The sequence below is a fragment of the Protomyctophum parallelum genome (genome assembly GCF_964188405.1).
Source record: "Protomyctophum parallelum genome assembly, chromosome: 5".
Classification (NCBI taxonomy): Eukaryota; Metazoa; Chordata; class Actinopteri; order Myctophiformes; family Myctophidae; genus Protomyctophum; species Protomyctophum parallelum.
In genome coordinates, this window is record NC_139702.1 from 52683295 (window position 1) to 52705844 (window position 22550).

General features: G+C 42.8%; 1 protein-coding gene across 4 annotated transcripts; it reads left to right on the forward strand.

The window, feature by feature from the left end:
• The first annotated feature begins 217 nt into the window (after positions 1–217).
• hap1 (huntingtin associated protein 1) lies at positions 218–21230 on the forward strand. 4 transcript variants are annotated; one of them, XM_083764911.1, is made up of 15 exons: positions 218–428; positions 6385–6461; positions 7549–7665; positions 7924–8018; positions 9641–9758; positions 10076–10154; positions 10953–11083; positions 12374–12448; positions 12888–13099; positions 14161–14373; positions 14786–15180; positions 16387–16581; positions 16911–17013; positions 17310–17362; positions 18912–19045. In XM_083764911.1, exons 1-14 carry the CDS (start codon positions 233–235, stop codon positions 17341–17343), a joined length of 2040 nt encoding a protein of 679 aa, XP_083621037.1. In that variant the 5' UTR covers positions 218–232; the 3' UTR covers positions 17344–17362; positions 18912–19045. The 4 variants fall into 4 exon arrangements, with proteins under 4 accessions (XP_083621037.1, XP_083621038.1, XP_083621039.1 ...); XM_083764912.1 differs by lacking the exon at positions 18912–19045 and adding an exon at positions 18875–18907; XM_083764913.1 differs by lacking the exon at positions 18912–19045 and adding an exon at positions 18744–18768.
• Positions 21231–22550: the final 1320 nt, after the last annotated feature.

Genomic DNA, 22550 nt, shown 5'->3' on the forward strand with positions numbered 1-22550 from the left:
GTGGTCAGGTAGATGCAGGCAGTGTGAGGGGAGGGAGGGGTGTAGGCGTGTGACGTCAGACTGGCCTCACGGCCGTGGGAGGGATTACATATTAGCACTGAGCAGCTGAGTGCTGCACACAGATGACACAGGCTCACTGTAGAATGTGATCAGAGAACGGCAGACTCTGCCTCCTCTCAGCAGCCAAGACGCACCTCTGCACCTAGAGGAGAGGGGCGAGGGATTTACCCTTATGGACGGAGGAGGGATGGAGGACACCACGGAGGTGTGGAGCTCCTTCGTGTCAGACGATGAGGACGAGGAAGAGGAGAAGAGCAGCTCCAGCCTTGGGGAAGAGGTGGAGGTGGCACATAAGAGGAGGCACTACGGCAACAGCAACAATAATAACAACGTCCACAACGGAAATCTGTGCGGGGAAGTGACGCAAGGTGAGGGAAGCAAAGGGACAGTTAGTGGAGGACAGATGCTCTTGAGTCAGTGGGTGCAGAGGAGAGAAACTGGTTCCATGCATGCAGGTCAGGAGTCAGTGATATGCAATCGGAATCATCTCGACCCGGTTTCTTTACACAATTGGGGAGTGTGTTATGGAAGATCGGCATGGATATGCATCGCTTGTTATGCGGCACACTGCAGTGAAACGCGTCAGGGTGACCGTGTGCTTGTCTTTGAATGTAGGATTGTTTTTTTTATCCGAGTGCGACCTTTAGTGCTTTATGATGCACTGCAGCATGCACTCACTGTATAATCCAGTGATGTCATGTACAGCACACACACACACACACACACACGCGCGGTTACTGACTGGGATGCTGCAGCTGCATCCATTGAGCACTGCAAGCCGGCCTGTATTAGTGTACGTCCTCTCTGCAGATCTTCCACGCTGTGTAGTCCCACTGAGCTGCAGTACCTGGACATAATGTCTAAATATAGTGAGCTGACATATCTTTGCCTAGTGCAATATGTGAAGGTCAATGGTTGTAAGTGTGTACCAGAAGCTAATCTGGTTGTAAGTGTGTCACACTGCAGCAGTAGCAGCATTTCAGTACAGCATGTCGTTGGTTGTCATTGAACGGTGTGTGGATTGGACGCAAGCAGCTCATCAGCTCTAATCTGTTCTGTGAAGGTTAAAGTCTTTACATTGGTGTGATTTGTTTTCCCCACCATGGTATTCCATCCTAAGTCTATTAATTATTAGAAAGATCTTATTTTTATTCTGTGCCATGACCATGATCTGAACATGAGCTGATATGATTTAACAGGTTAACCCATTCTGACCGGGCACCCATTTTGGTGTCGGCATCATGTTGTGCTTTAGCTATTGAAAAATAGCAGATCTACAAGCTCATATCGCGCCACCGAGTGGCGCGATACGAGCTTGTAGGTCTGCTATTTTTGAAAAAAAATCGAAGAACGACTGACATTTTTAGAATCTGATCTCAGGTCAGAATGGGTTAATCAGACCAGTGTGTGTCCAGTGGAAACCTCGTGTGAATCTGATCTCAGGTCAGAATGGGTTAAACAACCTCAAACATCCCCTCGGTCTCATCCTTGGTTTAAAGGGATGCGTGTCCCGACTCCCTAGTGGACATTTAACATGTTGCCCTAGTTTCAAGTCTAGACTTGAATGCTGCATGACCACCCCTTCCCCTAATACCGTGGAATAGATTAACCTTGCTAAAAGATGATTTTTCCAATTCATTTGGTTTGAAAGACACATTTTCACCTGTCGTTTTATTGAGTCCTGAGAAAGCATCCGTTTTATTCCTCCACACGTTTTGACTAACCCAATTCTGCGACCCTGGCATCCTTCCAGAGGACAGGGTACTCTATGACTGACCCTGGCATCCTTCCAGAGGACAGGGTACTCTATGCGGGAAAATTCTGTCCATTCATTCCCTTACACAACAGGATAAAGTATGCTTGGATTGGATGCTTTGTTTTCATCAGAGATAAAATTACAGCCCTACGTGTTGTACGAGGATCTGGCTCCGATGCTGGAATGTAATCTGAGAATGTATGGCACAGGCTGGAGGATGATGCATCGACTAGACATGATGGCACTAAGCTAGAAAGGTGTATTTTAAATCCGTATTTTAGGCATTTAGCTTGTTACACATAAATTCAGTAGATGTAATACTATTCAATCCATTAAGACCTGAGGCCGATTCTACAAATGTCTTCTAAATCAGTAGTTCTCAAACTTTTTCGTGTCAAGGACCCTCAAATTGTTCTAACAGAACATCTCCCAGCGGATTCCTCGTGACCACCGGCCGCAACTGGCGACTTGCGTCAGTGCAACCCCACTTGCAATTTCCCCAGAATTGCTTGAACCTTTCTAGTTGTACTTTAAAGCCTAATTTATTGTACTTGTTTGCACATCATGTGTCACACTGAAAATGGCAGATCTACAACATAACATGTTTCACTGCAATTAGTTTTGAGCTTGTAGATCTGCTATCTTCAGTGCTACATCACAACATGTTGCACTGCAACTAGTTCTGAGCTTGTAGATTAGCTATCTTCGGTGCAAGACACCAACTTGCAACTAAGTATAAATCAGTAGGCGTAAATCCATCCGGATAACAGCATCTGCTAAATGTCTGAATTGTAATGATATATACCCTGGTGCCAATTGACTAAAGTGTAATCCTGGGTGCTACTCCCTCTACTACCCTCTGCCAACTTGGGGAGAGAGACGGCGTCCACGGTGGGAATCGAACCCAGGACCTTCTAGCTGTGAAGTGACAGCGCTACTTATTGTGCCACTGTGCCCCTATTATTATTATCATCATTATATATATATATATATATATTTGTATTATTATTATTATTTTTAATGACATTCACATTCATTCATCTTTATAGACACATAGGAGGACATACGTATAAGGGAACATACCAGGCCTTTTGCATAAGCCTTTTAAGTGTCCCAGCCTTTTTTGCTTAATTTACATGTCAAATTATTTTATGCAAAAAATCGAAACGGTTTATATTATCAGTAAAGTTTTCTGTTGCGTCATAGGTAAAGGTTTCTTGACTGCTCATACTGTACATCAGGGGTGCCCACACTTTTTTGACTTGAGAGCTACTTTCAAAATGACCGGCTCAACAAGATCTACTGTATAGCCACCTAAAGAATTATTAAACCATTGCTGAAAATAGTTTAAATATGTACCCGAGGTGGCTGTGGAATAGCAGAGCTGGTGTTAAATAATTATAGACCATTGTACTTGGAATGGGAAATAGACCTACCGGCGGCGGTAGGTAGGGTTTTTTGTATTCAATTTGTAATGCTACCGACCTTTGTGCACAGCAACACTCTTGAAAACAAAAGATTGCATTGTGGGTTTGAGCTGAAAGGCCCTTTTTGATATCAATCAAGTCACCTTAATTCAAGTGGTACATGCCAAAAATATCTATATCTATTATTTATATTTCAATTAAATATTCTTTAGGGGCATGTCATGTGATCTACCTGCACTTCTACTGGTAGATCGCGATCTACCTTTTGGGCACCCCTGCTGTACATGCTCATTTGGCCTGGTCAATGCAATGCAATGTAGCAGTTAGTATTTGTTTGATCGATAATGCTTTAGAAACATCTTAAACAGGACATGTTCAATAAGTATAACCATATAAGATTACTATATAAAAGACGCTGACCAAAAAGTGAACTGCATTAGATGCAAATACCCAAACAAGCTGCATTGAACGGTTTGTTTATGCCACAATAATTTACTTATTTAGAATTTTAACAGTTTAATATCATTCATAGTGAACCGTATATATTTTCTTAAGTGTGTGTGCGCTAGGTAATGCTTATTACAGCTAAGTTGTTAACAGTTTGGAAGTGACAACTTACTGTATCCTTTTTAAGCATTAGGTAGCTGGGTTATGAGTATGACATTGTGGCTCTGTTCCTGCTGTATGTTTTGTGGGCAGATCATTTCTAGCAGTAATAAAGACAGGTTTACAATGTGCTTTGTGATGATGATTATACATTTATTTATTTAACTATAATCTATGAGCAAAATCTGTGATTTGAGTATGACACAACTTGTCACAGTGATGCTGTGATTTCAACTATTTTGGTTAATTAAATTATTCATCATTCATTCAAAAAATATCCTGGACAGCCTTCCATTAAAAAAAATTAAACCGCATTTTAAAACATGCATGCTTTTTTCATTGGTTAACTGAAATAATAACCAACATTGTAGGCAATGAAACATGTCAAATGATTGTTTCTTATAAACCTCATGGCTTTTGAATGATGTTGCAGCGGTGTCAGTATCCTAGCCTGGCTTCTTGGCCAGAGCCGCCAGACTCGTATCACACTGTCGTGGGTGCCGAAGGCAATTTTAGTTTTGCTACCGGCAGATTCGCGTCTGGCCACTGCGAGGCTATCGATAGGCTGCCTACATCCCATCCCATCTGTTTTACACAGAGCAGAACATCATTGTAGCACAGTCTCAGAGTATGCTGCATTTCAGTGGGAGTCTCTACGAGCTCTGGGTATCTACTGTATCTTCTCTCACTGAATCTATTTAATTAATTTGGCCACATCTAAAGCTGTACCTTAAATCACCATTTAAACCAAGTACACATTATATCATGGTACATCATTTATGCACAGTAGAGATATTTATTGTTCAGGCCCGAAGGCAGGCTCAGTCCATTAGGCTGATTAGAAACTGATACGGCCACTCGGTCATGGTGTTTTAGGCCAAATTCCAAGCACCTCAATATAATTACTTTACTCTAGAGTCTAGTCTATCTATTCTTGCTGCCAAAGTTAGATTGGAGAGGTGACTTAAGGGAATGGTATGATATACTTTTATGCAAGTGGTGGTGATTTGTGTATTTGTCTTTAGGGACGCCAGCCCCTCCAACATTGCGTCATGTGGTAGGCAAGTCTATGGACTTTAAATGTTTGTTTACAGCCTAATTAAAAATAACCGGTCGCCAGCCAAGTCTATGGACTTTAAAGTTTGTCTAGGGCAGTAAAAGATCACGTAAGACATCATCTGGCTGATATTAAAAGCCTACTCCGCTGCTCCCCTCACTTCACACGAGTGTGATTGTTTTGATTTATTTTAGGACTTTTTGGTTACTCCATTGTCTTTCACACTTTAAATATTTTCAAAAACAACAAAAACAAGCAATATTTAGTCGTAAATGACATTGCGTGTTTGTTTACATGGCTGTCATGTCAGATACAGCATAAAATCAAGTATCGCAGCAGGTGTCTTTGATTATATGGCAGTCTGTTCGAGCTCATTGGTCATTATCCAGAAATGACACACCGCTGAATTCAGTGATTGACTTAATAGACAGCATTAGCTTAAAGGGGCACATTTTCATTAATATACCTTAGAGCTGTTGAAATAATAAAAAAGTTCCCCCATTCTGTGTTTCTTAGAACTGGAGGTTCCACCATTAACATGGTATCACATCTTGATGATGTCATCATAGTAAAATGTTGAAAATGAGTGGTATTCCCCTTAAGGCCTAATGATCATCTTCTTCACCCCTGTCAGCTCTCATGGTACATAAACGAACCCATCATCAGGATGTAAACAAAGTTTCAGGTCAGATACTAATCTCCCTACACTACCTTTCAACGCTCTCAAACAAGATACAACAATAGCAGCAACCTAGTGTCCCTCTGCTGAGCTCAGGGGTCTTCTCAGATGTTTTATTTGCACAGACTCCTTTAACTGAGAGTGTACGAACTATTTGGTTCCATTTGAACACACTCAGAGTTACAGACATGGTCATTCAGGTCTTTATGTGTTTCTGGTAATATTATTGTCCACTCATTTGTTTTTGTGTCCGTGGCAAAACAAAAATGACAAAAATGTCTGCCACAAGCTAGCATGGCGATGAGGGGTCATCACCATGCTGGCTTGTGGTAGACATTTATTTCAAAATTAAATAGCTGAGCTATATTGGTAGATAGATAGGCAAATAGACAGAGAGAAGCTCTTAATTGAGTCTCATCTGGCATAATGGGGATCATGGTAAGAGGATCAGTATTGGCAGAACACATGGAGATGTTGTGGTCTGACCTGGCTGGGACACTTAAATGAGGCAGGTAATGAGTTCATTCACACAGTAAACAAATCCTGTTTTTGAAGTGGCTCTACTTTTGTTCTTAATAAAAAGCTCAGAGCAAATAACGTAGGCTATACAATGTCAGCTTAATAATTAATGCAGGCATCCTTTTTATTTCCATGTGGTAACTTTATTATATGCAATGTCAAGCTGTTAAAGACTACAAATGACAAATGGTAGCAGAGCCTGAAAATAAATATGAGCTGTTTTCAGATTTTCCCTTTTTAAAATGAATTGAATACATTGATATTTCTTTACTCCCTGCAGTGCTGTGCTCGGAGAGAGTGGGCCAGATCACTAAGACGTACCATGACATTAAGGCTGTCACCCACCTGCTGGAAGAGGTAAGCTCTAAATTCTAAATAGTTCTGAAACCTTTACATAATTCAAAACTATTCAAAACAGAAAAGGGCTCCCACTCCCAGGCAGATAGCTGCTCTTACTGATTATTGGTGGTGGTGACAATACTACCATACCATACCACCTTTATTTGTATAGCACATTTAAAAACAACAACGTTGTACCAAAGTGCTTTACAGTAAAACATTAAAAAACATAACTTCATTAAAAAACAACTAACAACATGCAGCACAGTGTCACATTAAACATCAGAAAACATCTCATCTCATCATCATCTCATCTCATCTCATCAAAACATCTGCTTGGAAATGCCAAGGAATATAGTAATTTGAGTCTGGATTTATAAACAAAGTAATACAATCATTCATTAAGAAGTTTGATTATTACACACACATGCGCACAGCCTCTCCCTGTGTCTGTACGTCTCTCTCTCTCTCACACACACACACGCACACACACACACGTCACGGACGCAATCACACACGCTAGCCGCGGGAGTCGTGGGACCGACACAAACGCGTGCACGCACACAATAGTTTTCCGTCCAATTTGCCGTGCCAGGGGAGGAGGTGGACTGCCGGTGGATGAGTCTGTGTATGCAGTCTTAGTTAGTCACACAACTTACATTGAAACGTTATTTTCTTTGTGCTCGACAAAGGTGAAGTAGTGAGAATATATCCATTTGGAGAAGCACAATGTGGGCTCCGCCGCCACCATGACAGTCTTGTTAGCAAACACATACACAGCGCGTGCAGCCACACACACTCGGTGTCTCCCTCCTCCTCCCTCTTCTTCCATTTCTCCTCCCTCTCTCCCAGAAGTCTGTCTCTTTAGCCGAGACTACATGAAAATAATTACGAACTAACGGAGTAATGCACCATGTAGTAACGGTAACTGAGTTGCTGGTATCGGCCAAGAATTTCCATATCGGTGCATCCCTACTAAATATGCATAACTGCCAAAAGTCATTTCTCAAAAAGCATGCCTTTTTTTAGAAGCAAAACTAATTTGTCACCCGATGCTGCATGTGGAAAAGGGGTTCTTCTTATAATTGTGACTCTACCCTTTTAGAAAGAACGTGACCTGGAGTTGGCAGCCCGTATTGGCCAGTCTCTACTGAAGCAGAACAGAGAGCTAACGGCCACTAATGAAGTGCTGGACGAACAGCTGGACATTGCCAAGGAAGAGGTAAAAACCTATCACATCATATACTGTAGAATATATATTTACCACTGAACTAACAATGACTTGTTACTTGGCTATCGTCTCTTCTGCTGTATGTTATTTGTATTTACTATTTATACACAGTGCTTGGAGGTGGTCTCTACTGTAATTCTATAGTGTTTCAGTGCGTCTGACAGTGATCTCACCCGTAATCACAACCTCATCAGGTTATCCTCTCAGGTATGACGGCTACAGTAATTGAGCTGGACTTTCATTCTGCAGATTGCCCAGCTTCGTCATGAGCTGTCCATGAGAGATGACCTGCTGCAGTTCTACACCAGCAGCGAGGAGGTGGAAGCATCCGAGTCCCGCTCACCGTGAGTGTACACCATCACATACACTTCTGTGTTTATTCCAACTAACAACAACACTACATGATTAGCCCATTCTGACCTGAGATCAGATTCATACGAGGCTTCCGCCGGACACACACTGGTCTGATTAACCCATTCTGACCTGAGATCAGATTCTAAAAATGTCAGTCGTTCTTCGATTTTTTTCAAAAATAGCAGACCTACAAGCTCGTATCGCGCCACTCGGTGGCGCGATACGAGCTTGTAGATCTGCTATTTTTCAATAGCTAAAGCACGACATGATGCCAACACCAAAATGGGTGCCCGGTCAGAATGGGTTAGGGCAGTGATGCAGATTCTGCAAGACATTCTCTCGAGGCAGATTCTGCGGAATCTGTCTTAAGTGATTACTCAGAAATATTACTATTACGGTACATACATCTCCGAAGGAGGTTGTATTTTCTCTTTCTGCATATTTCTAAAAAAGATCGCACGATAAAAAAAAATCACACCCGTGTGAACTGAGTGTTGCAACTCCCCTCTCCTCTCTCTCTCTCTCTCTCTCTCTCTCTCTCTCTCTCTCATTAGCAGCCAAAGTGCAGCACTATCTCTCTCTCTCTCTGTTTCTGACACAACAGCGCCCCTACTGGTACTAATTGTCATACTGGTGCTCACAGTCACATAGGTGCATGGGTGGGTGTGTTAACGTCACATAGGCGGGTGAACACAGACATTGCTGTTCCTTGGAGTTGTTGCACCACTCAAATATCGCCGTTAATCTATTCTTAAGAAAAAATATAAAGCACAAAAGGAAATATTACCAAACAACATCCAGAGGTGGTTCCAGAAGAGAGAGAGAGTCATTATGATCTGAGAGGGGTATGTATGTTTAATCAGCCGTTAGTGAAGCCAGTGCAAAATACCACTGTGTTTCAGTGAAAGGGGTTAGGCCTATCCTGTGGAACAAATGCAAAGACGAATTGAAACTATGTGAAACATGGAATAAGTTTAAAAAAATGTTTAAAACAGATAATAAATATATATATAGGATGGAATAGCTGGGTACAGTGTGTACGCATACGTTTTTGTGTGTATAAATGTATGTCCTCAAGGGTCAACCTTGACCCTTGACTGTCTTGTACAGTATATGCTTGACTATTTTTTTTTTTTTTTTTTTTTTTATACACAAAGAAGGGGTAGGACCCGATACGTTTTAACTAAACTTCTTCCTATACCTTTTTCCAACATAAACTATAAAGATATTAGATATCCCTTGTTTTATTTAATTTGTTTTATTATTATTTATGGTTCCTTGTAAACGCCCGGGGTCCGAAACGATTTAGCATATTAACAGCCCGGGCTACTATTTGGTAATATACGGTATCCATAATTAGAGCTCCTGGTCTAATGGGCCACCTGGCCTGAGAAACCCCTTCTCAAGGACTTACTCCTGGTCATTATTTAGGTAGCGCACACGTATTTTGAATGCCTTCGGCAGAGTTCAAATAAACCATTTTAATCTATATTAACTCCAGGATTGCAGTGAGATTAATCTAGATTTAAAAAAAATGATCTATGCCCACCACTAATATATGAATAGAAATAAGGGATGACCAACCCATGACTTTCTCTGTTGGTCCCCCTAGAATAAGACGGAACGAGTCGGCCAACTCTCTCAACTCTCTCACCAACCTTGTCCACTATGACTTCCTGCATCAGAAACTCAAAGGTCTGGAGGATGAGAACCGCAAGCTGCGCTGCGAGGTGAGATGCAGCCTGAAGTGTTTGATGCAAGCTGAAGGTTTCTATGAATAGCAGCGTTAATTAAGCTATATACTGTATACGTAGGCCATTGTATATATCCAGTAATATTGCTCAATCACTGTATGAATCAAATTGAATTACTCACTTTCTAGTATTTTTATTATAAATGCTATCTTGCAATCAAATGGATCTTGTCAAATGTTAAAGATTTTAATTAAATTGGAAATGGATCTTGTGAAATGTTAAAGATTTTAATTAAATTGGAATCGACTGAATTCAAATTAATAATAACACGTTGACATGAATACCTTTTCCAGGCCAGTGAGCTGGAGTCAGAGACCACCAGCTATGAGGAGCAGGAACAAGAACTGGTGATGGTGTGTGTGGAGGAGCTCAGTAAGTACCACATAATGAATTTCATGCCGTGTTTATGAGATGTCCAAAAATAAGTGCTCTTTTTAACCATTTAACCCCTATACTGTATACTTTGCTATAAGTGTTGAAAATTTTTGTCCAGTTCCTTTTATTTACAGTCAGATATCAACCTTTTGAAATTTAATTACGTGGCTTTATTTCCACATAATATTCCCATTCTGTGAGACTGCATAAAGGGCCTTTCAAATGTGAAGCGATATAACGCACCTATAGTTCATTTTCAATGAGACCTGCGTTTTTTCGCAGAGCTATCGAGGTGCGACAACGTGTGTATTTACGTGAGCGCAGTCCCGTGAATGTGTTGCGCGTGTGCTCGTTTCGTGCACACGCCCGCGACTCACCAGACCTGGACTCTGTTTATTTAATTTCTTACGCTTGCGTTGTCACGCCCCTCTTGAGCAGACCTGTAGCAGACCTCTCGTTGATCCAGGCAACGACGTGTGCGTTTCCTCGCTTCCCGTTTGAAAGGCCCTTTACACACACAACAGTTGGAGAAAATATATATTTTGGTACGAATTAATCACGGGGAAAAAACGCCCCCAGTGTGTAAGATCCTTTTACACTTAAAGACAGGAATCCATTTTTCGGGTAGTTGTTGCTATGTACAGTATATAGCAACATACATTTTTTGTAATTTTTTAATAAACATTTGAAGTTTTTTAGAAAACTTTGGTCAGGATTTACAAGGCCTTTTTAGAATTGGCCTCAGTCCTAATGAAATGGTTGAATGTAACATGACTGTGTGGCTGTGTGCTGCAGCCACGGTGAACAAGCAGGTGGTGGACCTGTCAGAGGAGCTGGCCAGGAAGGTGGAGGACTCTTACAGACAGCAGGAGGAGATCAGTTCACTGCTCGCTCAGATAGTTGACCTGCAAGCACGCTGCAAGGGGGTGAGGGAGACGCACGCACACAGAAACACACACAGAAACACATACACGCACACAGTACACACACACACACACACACACACGCACACTCGCTAATTAATGTGGACATTGATCCTTATAATAACATTTATGGGCATTTCACCTACCGACCGACCGTCCCAGGACCAACGGAGAACTGAAGTCAAGACACGCAACACACGGTACCCAATGCTTATTATAGCCACGGCACACCCTTTCTGTGTGGAGTTTGCATGTTCTCCCCGTGTGCCCTAGGGTAGGTACCCTCACAAAAACATGCAGTAATCCTGGTCACTAAACTGCCTCCCCCTGGCCAGCCGGGGCGCCTGATGGAGGGGAAAGGAACTGGGTGGAATAACGTGTTCCTTCCACGCGCTACGTCCAACCAGGGAAACTCCCCCCCTGTCAGGTGTAAAGGAGCAACTTGGACACTCAGGCATGAAGGAAGCATGAGTTCAAGTCCGTTGCTCTCCCCTTGTCCCCCATATATGGGGACTAGGTTGGTGGAGGGTGTGTAGAGCCCAGGATCACATTAGATGATTGACACAGGGGTTTAAAATGGGTTACAAAATCGTGGGATAAAACATATATTAAGAATAAATGTAAATATAATAGCCCCTGTACATCACCGTTCTACTCCCAATAAATCGCTTCTACTCATAAGAATAATAACTAAATTATACTCCAATGTTCAAACATTACGGTCGGGAATAACTGTATTCTTAATAATAAAAGCTTATAGTGATAGCTGCTGCAAGATATCGATAGATGATGCTAGTGATGTGATGCTCTCCAACTACCTCTAGGGTGCATCACCGCTTTACACACAGGTCAAATGCTGTCAGCTTAAATATAAAAAAATGTTTGTCACAGGTAAACACCACAATATATAGTACAGTATATTGTACTATACATATTACTATACAGTACATACTACATACACATATATACTATACCATACATATATATTCAGGTTTTCTTAGACTAAATACCCTAAATTCTACTTCACTTTCTGTAAAAACGTGCTTTATCTTATCCATGCATGCCCGGAGCTTCCATTAATGTACAGACATAACGTGCTCTTGAGCACACGCCTAAGTGCCCTCAAGGACGTTACTGTACATAAATCAAACACGCCCTTCCTGAACTCTTGCATAACAGAACCCATTAAATATTTATCCTTGTTTCTAAGCTGTTGCTTAGTTCCTTCCTCTCTACAAAGGCCCTTACAGCTGCAACGATAACACCAATCTGTCTTCCATTCTGTGCGTCTAGCTGGCCAATGAGAACGATGAGGTGAACCAACACCTGACTGGGACCAGGGAGTGTCAACTACAGCTCAAATCAGAGGTGAAGTCAGTTCCCAGATTACCATCTAAAAGTACACAAGTGTGATTTGCAGCCTTGTAATCCATGTCCAGAAAAAGACAAATCTAATGTAGTCACAAGTTCTTGTTAACGTTTCATTGGTGTAATATTTGTAAAACGCACATACACACTTTCACTTAATTTTACTCTGCAACAATATCAGATCTCCAAGCTCACAATGCACTGTGATGTGGCACATTGTGAGCTTGTAGATGTGCAATTTGTTCTACTTTTGTCTGACTCTGTAGTATGACAAAGTGCAAAAAAAAAAAAAAATATATATATATGAAAACTTGAAATATGGAGATTCAAGGTATCCACCCGACAGCAACAACATGTACTTCTATGATTCCTGTAATCTTTGCTGAGTGTCTTTGTTCATAATACAGTTTGACTGCTCTCTGTCTCCCTCTACCTGCAGCTAAAAGACTTGCAGGACAAGTACTCTCAGTGTGGGGACATGCTACGTGAGGCCAGAGAGGACATAAAGAACCTGAGGAATAAAAGCCTGCCTAACAGTACAGTGCAGCGCTACAGTGCTCTAGCTGCAGTGTTCCCCATGGACTCCCTGGCAGCAGAGATTGAAGGCACCTTCCGCAAGGGACTGGACAGCCCCGCCCCCATCGAGTACAAGTCAGTGTGTTAACTTGAACACCATTGTATATAAAAAAGGATACATACTATGTAAGGGATAATATCCTGTCGGTCAATTATTTACCGACATTGACCACCTAGCCAGATATTATCCCGCTTATTACATGGCTACCTAACATGAATTCATAAATTGCCCAAAACACTGTCGGAAAACAAGGAAGTGAGTTGATGAAATGGAATCCATTTCCGGGTACTGCTTTGTCTATTTCTCGCTCAGACGTTTTCAAAAACATTTTTGAGAGCAATGTAAATGACTGTGTGTGTGTGTGTGTGTGTGTGTGTGTGTGTGTGTGTGTGTGTGTGTGTGTGTGTGTGTGTGTGTGTGTGTGTGTGTGTGTGTGTGTGTGTGTGTGTGTGTGTGTGTGTGTGTGTGTGTGTGTGTGTGTGTGTGTGTGTGTGTGTGTGTGTGTGTGTGTGTGTGTGTGTACATGGCTGTCATGTTGGAAACAGCAGTAAATCAAGTGGGGCGCAGCTGGTGCTCAGAGTGTTTGATTAGGCAGCGGTCTGTTATAGAGCGGAGCGTCTTTTTAAGAGATAACTCACCGCTGAATTCAGCGATTGACCAATCAGAATGAAGCATTCAACCAAGAAATGATATAGAATATATTCTATCTACTGTAGCTATCATATTTAACGGAAAACATATTACATATATTAAAACGAATATGACATTATAATATCACCATAAGGCCATTTGTTGTTTTTAACTGTATAACTAATAACAATGGGCAGCCCTCGTCCATCGGTATGCAACTCACTTTGTTATATTTAACACCAAACATATAGATAAATAAAAACGACATAATAACACATCTTGCTTTAACCCTTTGGATACTATGATGCGAGAGCTTTGAGGAATATTGTGGATTTTCTTTTGTCCAACTTCAACATGTAACATTGAACTCATTAGACAGTATTGCTCACTTAATATGTACACTGTTCTTTGAGGTGTGAAAATGTGGTTGGGTTGCATCGTACAATCTGACCATCAAAGGTTGATGTCGTCATAGACTCATTTGCGGTCCCGTCCCTCCTGACAGGAACCACCCGTGGCGCGTGTTCGAGACAGTCAAGGTGGCGAACAGGCTGCGCTCTCATTGCCACTCTCCGGCGCTGCCGGGGTCCAGTCCAGTGTCGACTCGTTCCAGTCGAAACAGCACCCCCCGCACCAGCTTGTACGGTTCGGATAACGCCAGCATTAACCTGGAGGACCGCCTCTACTCCCAACAGAGCCACAGAGAAGACTGCAATGAGTAAGTCTGCACATGCACAGACCCAGTCTCAACTTTCTAGGTTAAAATCCTGTCCCATATCTTTCTTGTAAGACGCCTCTCCCTCTATCCGGGATTGTTATTAAAAAAATAAAGTAATGAAGAGATCACGAGGCAAGAAGTAAACATACTGTACTTTTTTGAAAAACAATCAAAAAAAGTACAGTATGTTAATGTTTACCTCTTGTTTAAAGATTTGTTTTAGGCTTTTCTGCCTTTATTGATAGTATCAAGTGAATACTGACAGGAAAGAGGGAGAGAGTAGGGGAGAGACACGCAAAAAGGTCGTCATGAACGGGACTCGAACGTGCAAAAGCCTGGACCACTTGGCCAAGTGATCTCTTCATTATTAACTTGTCCTTGTCTTCATCTCTTTCTCACTTTTCTCTCTCAGTATTAGCGGTCCGAAGCGTCTGGGTCAGCCCGGTACGCCGGGAGGTCGCGATCTGGAGGCCGCTCTGCAGTGCCTGTCGGCGCGGCAGGAGAAGCACTCCTCCGAGAGGCCCTTCTTCGACGTGGAGCGCGAGCGGAAGCTCTGGGCTCTGGCCAAGCACTGCGAGGACGAGGAGGGAGGGCAGAGAGATGGCAGCGGGGGCAGGGAGGGGGAGGGAGAAGGCTCCAGCGGTTTCCTGACGCCCGGTAACGACAGCGGGGGCTCGGCGGCCTCCTCGTCCACGGGAACCAACTACTCTGGAACCAACTACTCAAACGGCAGCAGCTCGTACGGCGGCTCCACGACCTCTCGCTCCTACCTGCCTGACCGTCTACAGATCGTCAAACCCTTGGAAGGTGAGCTACTGTACTTGTACGCTCAGGGATGTCACTGCTGGCAATACAGCTACTAGCAACAATGCATGAACAGTGTGGATATCAAAATAAGGTACAAAATAAGAAAATAATAGTTATAGGGATAAAAATTTGAAATATAACTGGAATAAGTTGTTTTATGTTATGTGACTGATTGATTTTGTGGATAGCATAAAGATAAAGAACATACTGTATTCTATGGTTACAAAATTAAATTACAAATCATTTGTGTGCAAAACATAAGCGAAAATGATGACACAGTTGAGGTTGTATAGGGACATGGTCAGTGAAGCAGCTCAGACCTTCTTCACTGGCAGATTTAAGAGACCATCTTTGGCATTTTGGAGATCTTACAAATACTTTATAGAATGATAGATGCAAGGATACCATTGGATCCAAAACGACTTATACCAAGGAATAAACAAATTCTTATAGATATGTCGCTACTCCAAGGAAAGCGCACAATTGCTCTGACATGGAAAAACACTCGAGCCAATGGCTGAGGGAAATGAGCAGCTGTTGTGCTATGGAAAGGATAGCTTATATTTTGAAGAAAAAAGTGAAATGCATGATGAAGTCTGGGGACCTTTCACCCAACTCTTAACGAATGTTGATGTGTTGGATATGCTTCGTAATGATAATGGAAATGCCTCATAAACTGTAGTGATCTCATGGACACTGATACATCTCACCTGTGAGGGCCTACAGTATACTCTCATTTATCTGCTTATATATTGTCTGCTAAATGTTTCGTTTATCGTCGTCGTTGTTGTCGTTTCTTTCCTCTTCACTTGGTCTGCTTTAATTGATCCTCTCCGCTCCTGTGAAAAATGTCAGCATTACCATGTTATGTATAGGCCTATGTATGAATAAAACTAACGGAAACCAATCGATATATTGTTTAACCCATTCTGACCGGACACCCATTTTGGTGTCAGCATCATGTTATGCTTTAGCTATTTAAAAATAGCAGATCTACAAGCTCGTATCGCGCCACTCGGTGGCGCGATACGAGCTTGTAGGTCTGCTATTTTTGAAAAACTTTTAGAATCTGATCTCAGGTCAGAATGGGTTAGTAATGAAACTGTCAGGATGTAATAGACATTTTTTGAATCTGATCTCAGGTCAGAATGGGTTGAAAAAAAGAAAGAAAAGAGAGATCACATCTCATCATCTGTCTCTCTGTAGGCTCAGTAACTCTGCACCAGTGGCAGAAGCTTGCTAAGCCCGACCTTGGGGGGATCCTGCAGCCCCGGCCAGGGGTCCTCACCAAAGACTTCAGGGAGTTGGAGACAGACGTGCAGCATGTCTACAGCCTCAATGACCTGGAGGAGGACGAACCTGACCTCGTGCAGCTCCCTGCAGCGCACAAACGCAGCATGGGTAAGACCTCCAGGAAATTGATTTTTTAATTGGGACACGCGCATAATGTATACATGCACGCACACATCCAACACCACACATGCACGCTCACGCACGCACACACACACGCACGCACACGCAGTACATACAGTACATGCATATACACAATGTTAACAGCTGTAACTAGTACACACCACTGGGAAAACCTCACCACCTGTGTCAATTTCCCCAGCATTACCATTTTACATTGTAATCCTCATTATCTCATCCGTCTTGTTTTTTATCATCGGTAGCTAAGTGTGTGCGTGTGACTGTGTGACTGTATGACTGTGTGTCTGTGTGTCCATCAGTCAGTCCATCTGGTCCCAACCTCCCCCAGACCTCTCACACACACACTGTCACCACCTGCCAAGTCCTCCAACCATCCATCCTCATCCCCTCTCTCTCCTCCAGGTAAGGACAAATAAACACACACACACACACACACACTGAGGATTTTATTTTGCAGAGATGATATTCTTCGTCATCTCGTTTTTATTGCATGTAGTTTGATGTACACAAGTGTGTGTCGATGTTACATACACTGTATGTATGTACAGTGCTGTATGTCTATGATTATAACCCTGAGCATTTGTTTTGCAATGTTATTTTCATATTTTCATATAGTACACTGCAGTATTGGCTGGGTAGTCCTCTCCTCTAGGTCGCTCTTCCGCTCTTCTTACCAGCCTCTCTTATCTCTTTGGTAGGAAGCGATGGTCGAAGCTCTTCCACCAGCTCTGACAGAAGCCTTCTAGGCCAAGTAAGAGCTGTGGATACTAGTCTTCTAAAGCAGGGGTTTTCAACTAGTATGAACCAGGGACCACCACCCTGACTGAGAATTAACCTGGGGACCACCACCCTGACTGAGAATCAACCTGGGGACCACCACCCTGACTGAGAATCAACCTGGGGACCACCACCCTGACTGAGAATTAACCTGGGGACCACCACCCTGACTGAGAATCAACCTGGGGACCACCACCCTGACTGAGAATCAACCTGGGGACCACCACCCTGACTGAGAATCAACCTGGAGACCACCACCCTGACTGAGAATTAACCTGGAGACCACCACCCTGACTGAGAATCAACCTGGGGACCACCACCCTGACTGAGAATCAACCTGGGGACCACCACCCTGACTGAGAATCAACCTGGAGACCACCACCCTGACTGAGAATCAACCTGGAGACCACCACCCTGACTGAGAATCAACCTGGGGACCACCACCCTGACTGAGAATCAACCTGGGGACCACCACCCTGACTGAGAATCAACCTGGGGACCACCACCCTGACTGAGAATTAACCTGGGGACCATTGTTGTGTTGGGAGGGGGGGATATGGTCATGGTGAGGAGGAAAGAAATTAACCTTCCATTTTAAACTCATGTTGCTGTTCATTGTAACTTATTCTATTAGTAAGCAGACACTTGCGATTGATTATGGGCACAGTTCCTTGTAATGGTGACTCAACCAGGCAATCCGGTACAGTTTCCCTTGAGATTCTAACTCACTTTTCTGTGGAAGTTCTTGACATCCGACTTCCCAGTAAATGACAACATCGATGCGTCATAATTTGTCACCTGATCATTTACTCCATTGTTTCTCAACTTTCTCTAACCCTAACCCAATACAATAAATTCCAATACGAATCTTCACTTTCCTACATTACTAAATGCATGGTCAGACCGTCAGGGACCACATGCAACACCTTCACGGACCACCAGTGGTCCACGGACCACCTGTTGAAAACCCATGTTCTAAAGGGTCGAGGCATGCAAGTAGATGTATTGAATTACAAAGTATGAGCTGTGGATACAAGTCTTCTAAAGGGTCGAGGCATGCAAGTAGATGTATTGAATGTCAGAAGCACCAATGTTGCAATGCTGAAAATGTGATTGGAGTGTTTGCATAAGGTCAGAGCCTTATGTTAAAAAGACTAAATCCCTCCGTGTGGATCCACCCTTACCTTCCTTTACTTAAACCACATCCCACCTAACGCTATCATCCACGCCACTCCAGTCTCTGCGACAGTACTAAACTTTTCTTTTGCCGGCCATTGTTGAGCTCATATACTGTACCTCCCTTCTTGGATTAGAAACATTAACACATCTTGTTCTAACATCTTTGCCTTTTCTAGGTATGCAGCATGACCAACGCCCCACTAACATGATGTTTATCCTCGCATGCAGCCACCATACTGAGACCATCGGTGAACTGAACTAACCACAATGACTTCATTCTTTGTGCTCATTTTCAACTCCCTTTAAGCAGTTCTTCATTCTTTTTATTGCCTTTCCTCATTCAGCAGCCTTCCCGCTGTCAGCCTATCAGCTTGTGGGAACACTGAGCATGTGACCGCCGCCTCTGGCTCCCAGCAGCACTTTGGTCTGCCCTTTGACCCCCATCCAGGACGGCCCACCTCCACCTCCACCACATCCTCACTGGGACTCCTGGAGCTTCTGCGGGAACAGGGCATCTCCGCTTCCACCTGCCACCAGCAGCAGCAGCAGCAGCCACTACACCCTTCCACCTTCCACCACACAAAGCTGGCCCACCCTATGGTGACGGGAAAAGGCATATGGTCGATGGAAGACCAAAAGAGGACAACGAGCGTTTTCAGCTTCAATCTGGTGGAGAAGCTACAGCGCCTGGGCCTCCACCAAGTGGTGGCCTGGGGGACAGTGGGCACCAGTGGGGGGGAGAGAGAGGTGGTCAGCACCCACCCACCCCCATGACACACAGCCCTCCCTCCCCAGTTTCCATGACTCACCGCAGTGACTTTGCGTCAAACCGTTAACCTAGCTAAGCTAGCAGCCATGTGTAATCCCCATTTTGAGCATTTACATTGAGAGGGTCCAAACCCTGTGGCATCGTCAAGGGAACGGAAGAGATCATACCTAGAGCCATACTTTTCATTTTGTGTGTGTGGTGATATGTGGTGTACAGTTCTTTTCTATGGAGTTGTTGTACACTAGATGGATTGCCATGGTTGTGTGCGACTGTGCGTGCGTGTGTGTGTGTGTGTGTGTGTGTGTGTGTGTGTGTGTGTGTGTGTGTGTGTAACCCCTCCATCTCAGGACTGTCACCTCACCCACAAGTACCAGAAAGTCAGCAAAACGTTATTATCTACTTTTTATAAGCGCAAAAGAAACATTGTGAGGCGTAAAAATGTTTTTTTACACTGTATAAATTGGAAAAGTGTTCCTCTGTAAGTTTGTAAAAAAAAAAAAAGAACTCAACTCTAATCCCAGTATCATTGCTTTGTGTGTAACAAAGTTGTAATTTGAAGCTAAATCTATTAGACTACTGTAGTTGTGCTAAATTATTGTCATTTTACACACCAAAACAACTGCTGATGCTGTCACACTGAAAACATGCTTTGAAATGCACTGAAATTCAACCTGTTTTCTGCTTATGAGCTGCTACAGTGAATGAAGTACATTGTACATACTACTTAGTACATACTGTAAATCTGTGTCCATTCACATTTTGAATTTAGCCAAGGCTCTTATTATAATGAGTGAGCCAGTAGCAAGTCTGTGTTTTTGCTTAAGGACACTTTTTATGTACACATATACTGTATTGCACATAATTTTATGGTCCCACCAAGCACTTACACATACACCTTGCCCAATGTGGCAGAGATCACACGACATTGAATACAGCAATACTGCCCTGCAAAGCCAAAGAACAGAAACCGTGTTACCATGAAACCAATAGTTAACCTGAGTAGAATGTCTAGCAACATCAATACTCTGTCCCACTAATAGTACACAGTAAAATCCAGTGTTATTTGAACTCTTTAGTGTATGCATTTAACCAAATGGACCTGGAAGGGTACGTAAATAAGGATTTTACTGTGCACAGTAATTTCGTCTCGAAAGTGGGCGCTAGATGCCATTTAGCAGCTTTTCTTTCTCAGACATTTAAAACCCTTGTCATGTTTGTCTGTTTGATATTTAAAACAAACGAGCACGTATGCTGCTGCTGTTTGACTTTGTAGGGCTGCATGATTTGACTGAGTAACCTTGAGGACACTGCACCCTGGAAGCCGTTGCACTACTACAGTACATGTCATGTATACCCAGTACAGTACATCTACTGTATAGGCTACTGTATTTTTCAGTCCTCGCAAACACGAACCTCACCAGAACAATTCAGGTAGTTATCTGGTACTTGCTGTATCAACAATATAGACTTGGATTTGCGATGGCAAACAATTATATACACACTTTTCCTCACTGAAATTAAATCACAATTGGGACGGGCATTCAAGGTCGATTCTCCCAGTTTATGAGTGGGATCGTCATGTAAATATGAGCAAATTGTTATTAAGAAATGAGAGGTCCTAATTATTTAAAACTGCATGCTTTGACACTAGGTGCTTTCTGGACAATCAACAGTAGGGCAAAAAAGGCATAGGATACTACGGAATAAAAAGGGAAAAGAGGTCATGAATGCGGATTCTTATGATTTGTATCGAGATGATAATCAACCAAACTGCTGTTTCTCAGATGACAAAATGGACTCCTGTGTGCTGAATAGTAGAGTCACAGTTGTATATTTGTGTGTGAATGTGTATATAAATTGTGTCTGTGAATTAAAACTGTACCATGCATCTCCATCCAGTACACATTTTTATATTTAACATACTGTAGTGAACTATTACGTGTGTGTGTGTGTGTGTGTGGGGGGGGGGGGGGGGTGCATGTGTGCGCGTGTGGAGCACACACCGTATCTATACATCGAAATGAGACTAGACTGTGTTGTTAAAATGTGCAATGTTTATTTGGCAGTAAAACAACAAGAGTTTGACAGACAGCATTCCATCTGAGATGTTGATCTCTTATCAGCTGTCACTCAGCGCTTCGCCGTCCAAAGTCCACCCAGCCCCTGTAGTCCTGATCAGCCATGCAGTCGGAGTTCATTATCTCTGCGAACACAACATGCCTACATAAACCAAACAGAAGAATTCAAAACACATTGAAAAGTGGCTCAAATGTCATTTTTATATCACAATGCACTGTTGACTTCATGTGGAATCTGTGTGACTGCATACCTGAAATGCCGTTCATAATCTGTTTGGTCATGACGTCGCGCTCGTCCTCCGATAGCTGTGCCAGCCGGTGTGCGACAGGTGAGCGGACCTGGCGCGCCTCGGCGGCCCCGGGCCCCTCCCGTCTGAACGGCTGCTGTCTGGAGAGGTGTTGTGGTGGCAAAGGCCTGCTTTCTTCAACGCCTCCATTTAAAGAGGACGATGCTGGAAGTGCCTCTCCGGATTGAAGCAGTGCAGCCACAAGCGCCAGAAGAAGAATTACTTTCATTGCCATTATCTGTATAAGAGGGAAAGTAAAATTATACTGTACCAATATGCCTTCAGTGTTAAAATTGTTGGCTGCTAATTATAATATTTTACAATTGAAAAAATGTGTAACCAAGCAAAGTAGCAAACAACTGAATTTTACAACCAAAACATGAATGTTCCACCAAAATGTTCTTAAATAACAAAAATAACAGACTTACTGTAGTGCCCTTTAGAAGGAAGTGTTCAATCTCTACAAGGTTGAGTCAGAGAAGTGAGATGGTTCTGGTGCATTTTGAGAGCATCGTCTCTTTTATACTTCCAACCTTGGCGTGAGTAATGCTTCCTAAAAGCAACAACTGATAACACTTTTCACTATACAGGCTTTGATTGATTTGGAAGTGTTTAGATGGAGAGGATGTGCGTAAAAGGAATGACGCAATACTCAATCTTTCCTCTGGATACATCAATATAGTCCTCACTCACCTGTAAATTTGTCATTTATTCTGCACTGCATGACAATGAAAAAGAGTCAATGCATTTACTGTAGAAATACAATAATGTTTTAGTGCCGTTTAGACATTGATTAGGTTTTCTTGTCAGCTTTCCAAACCCTTCTCTGTTTTAAGGAGACAGATGCTT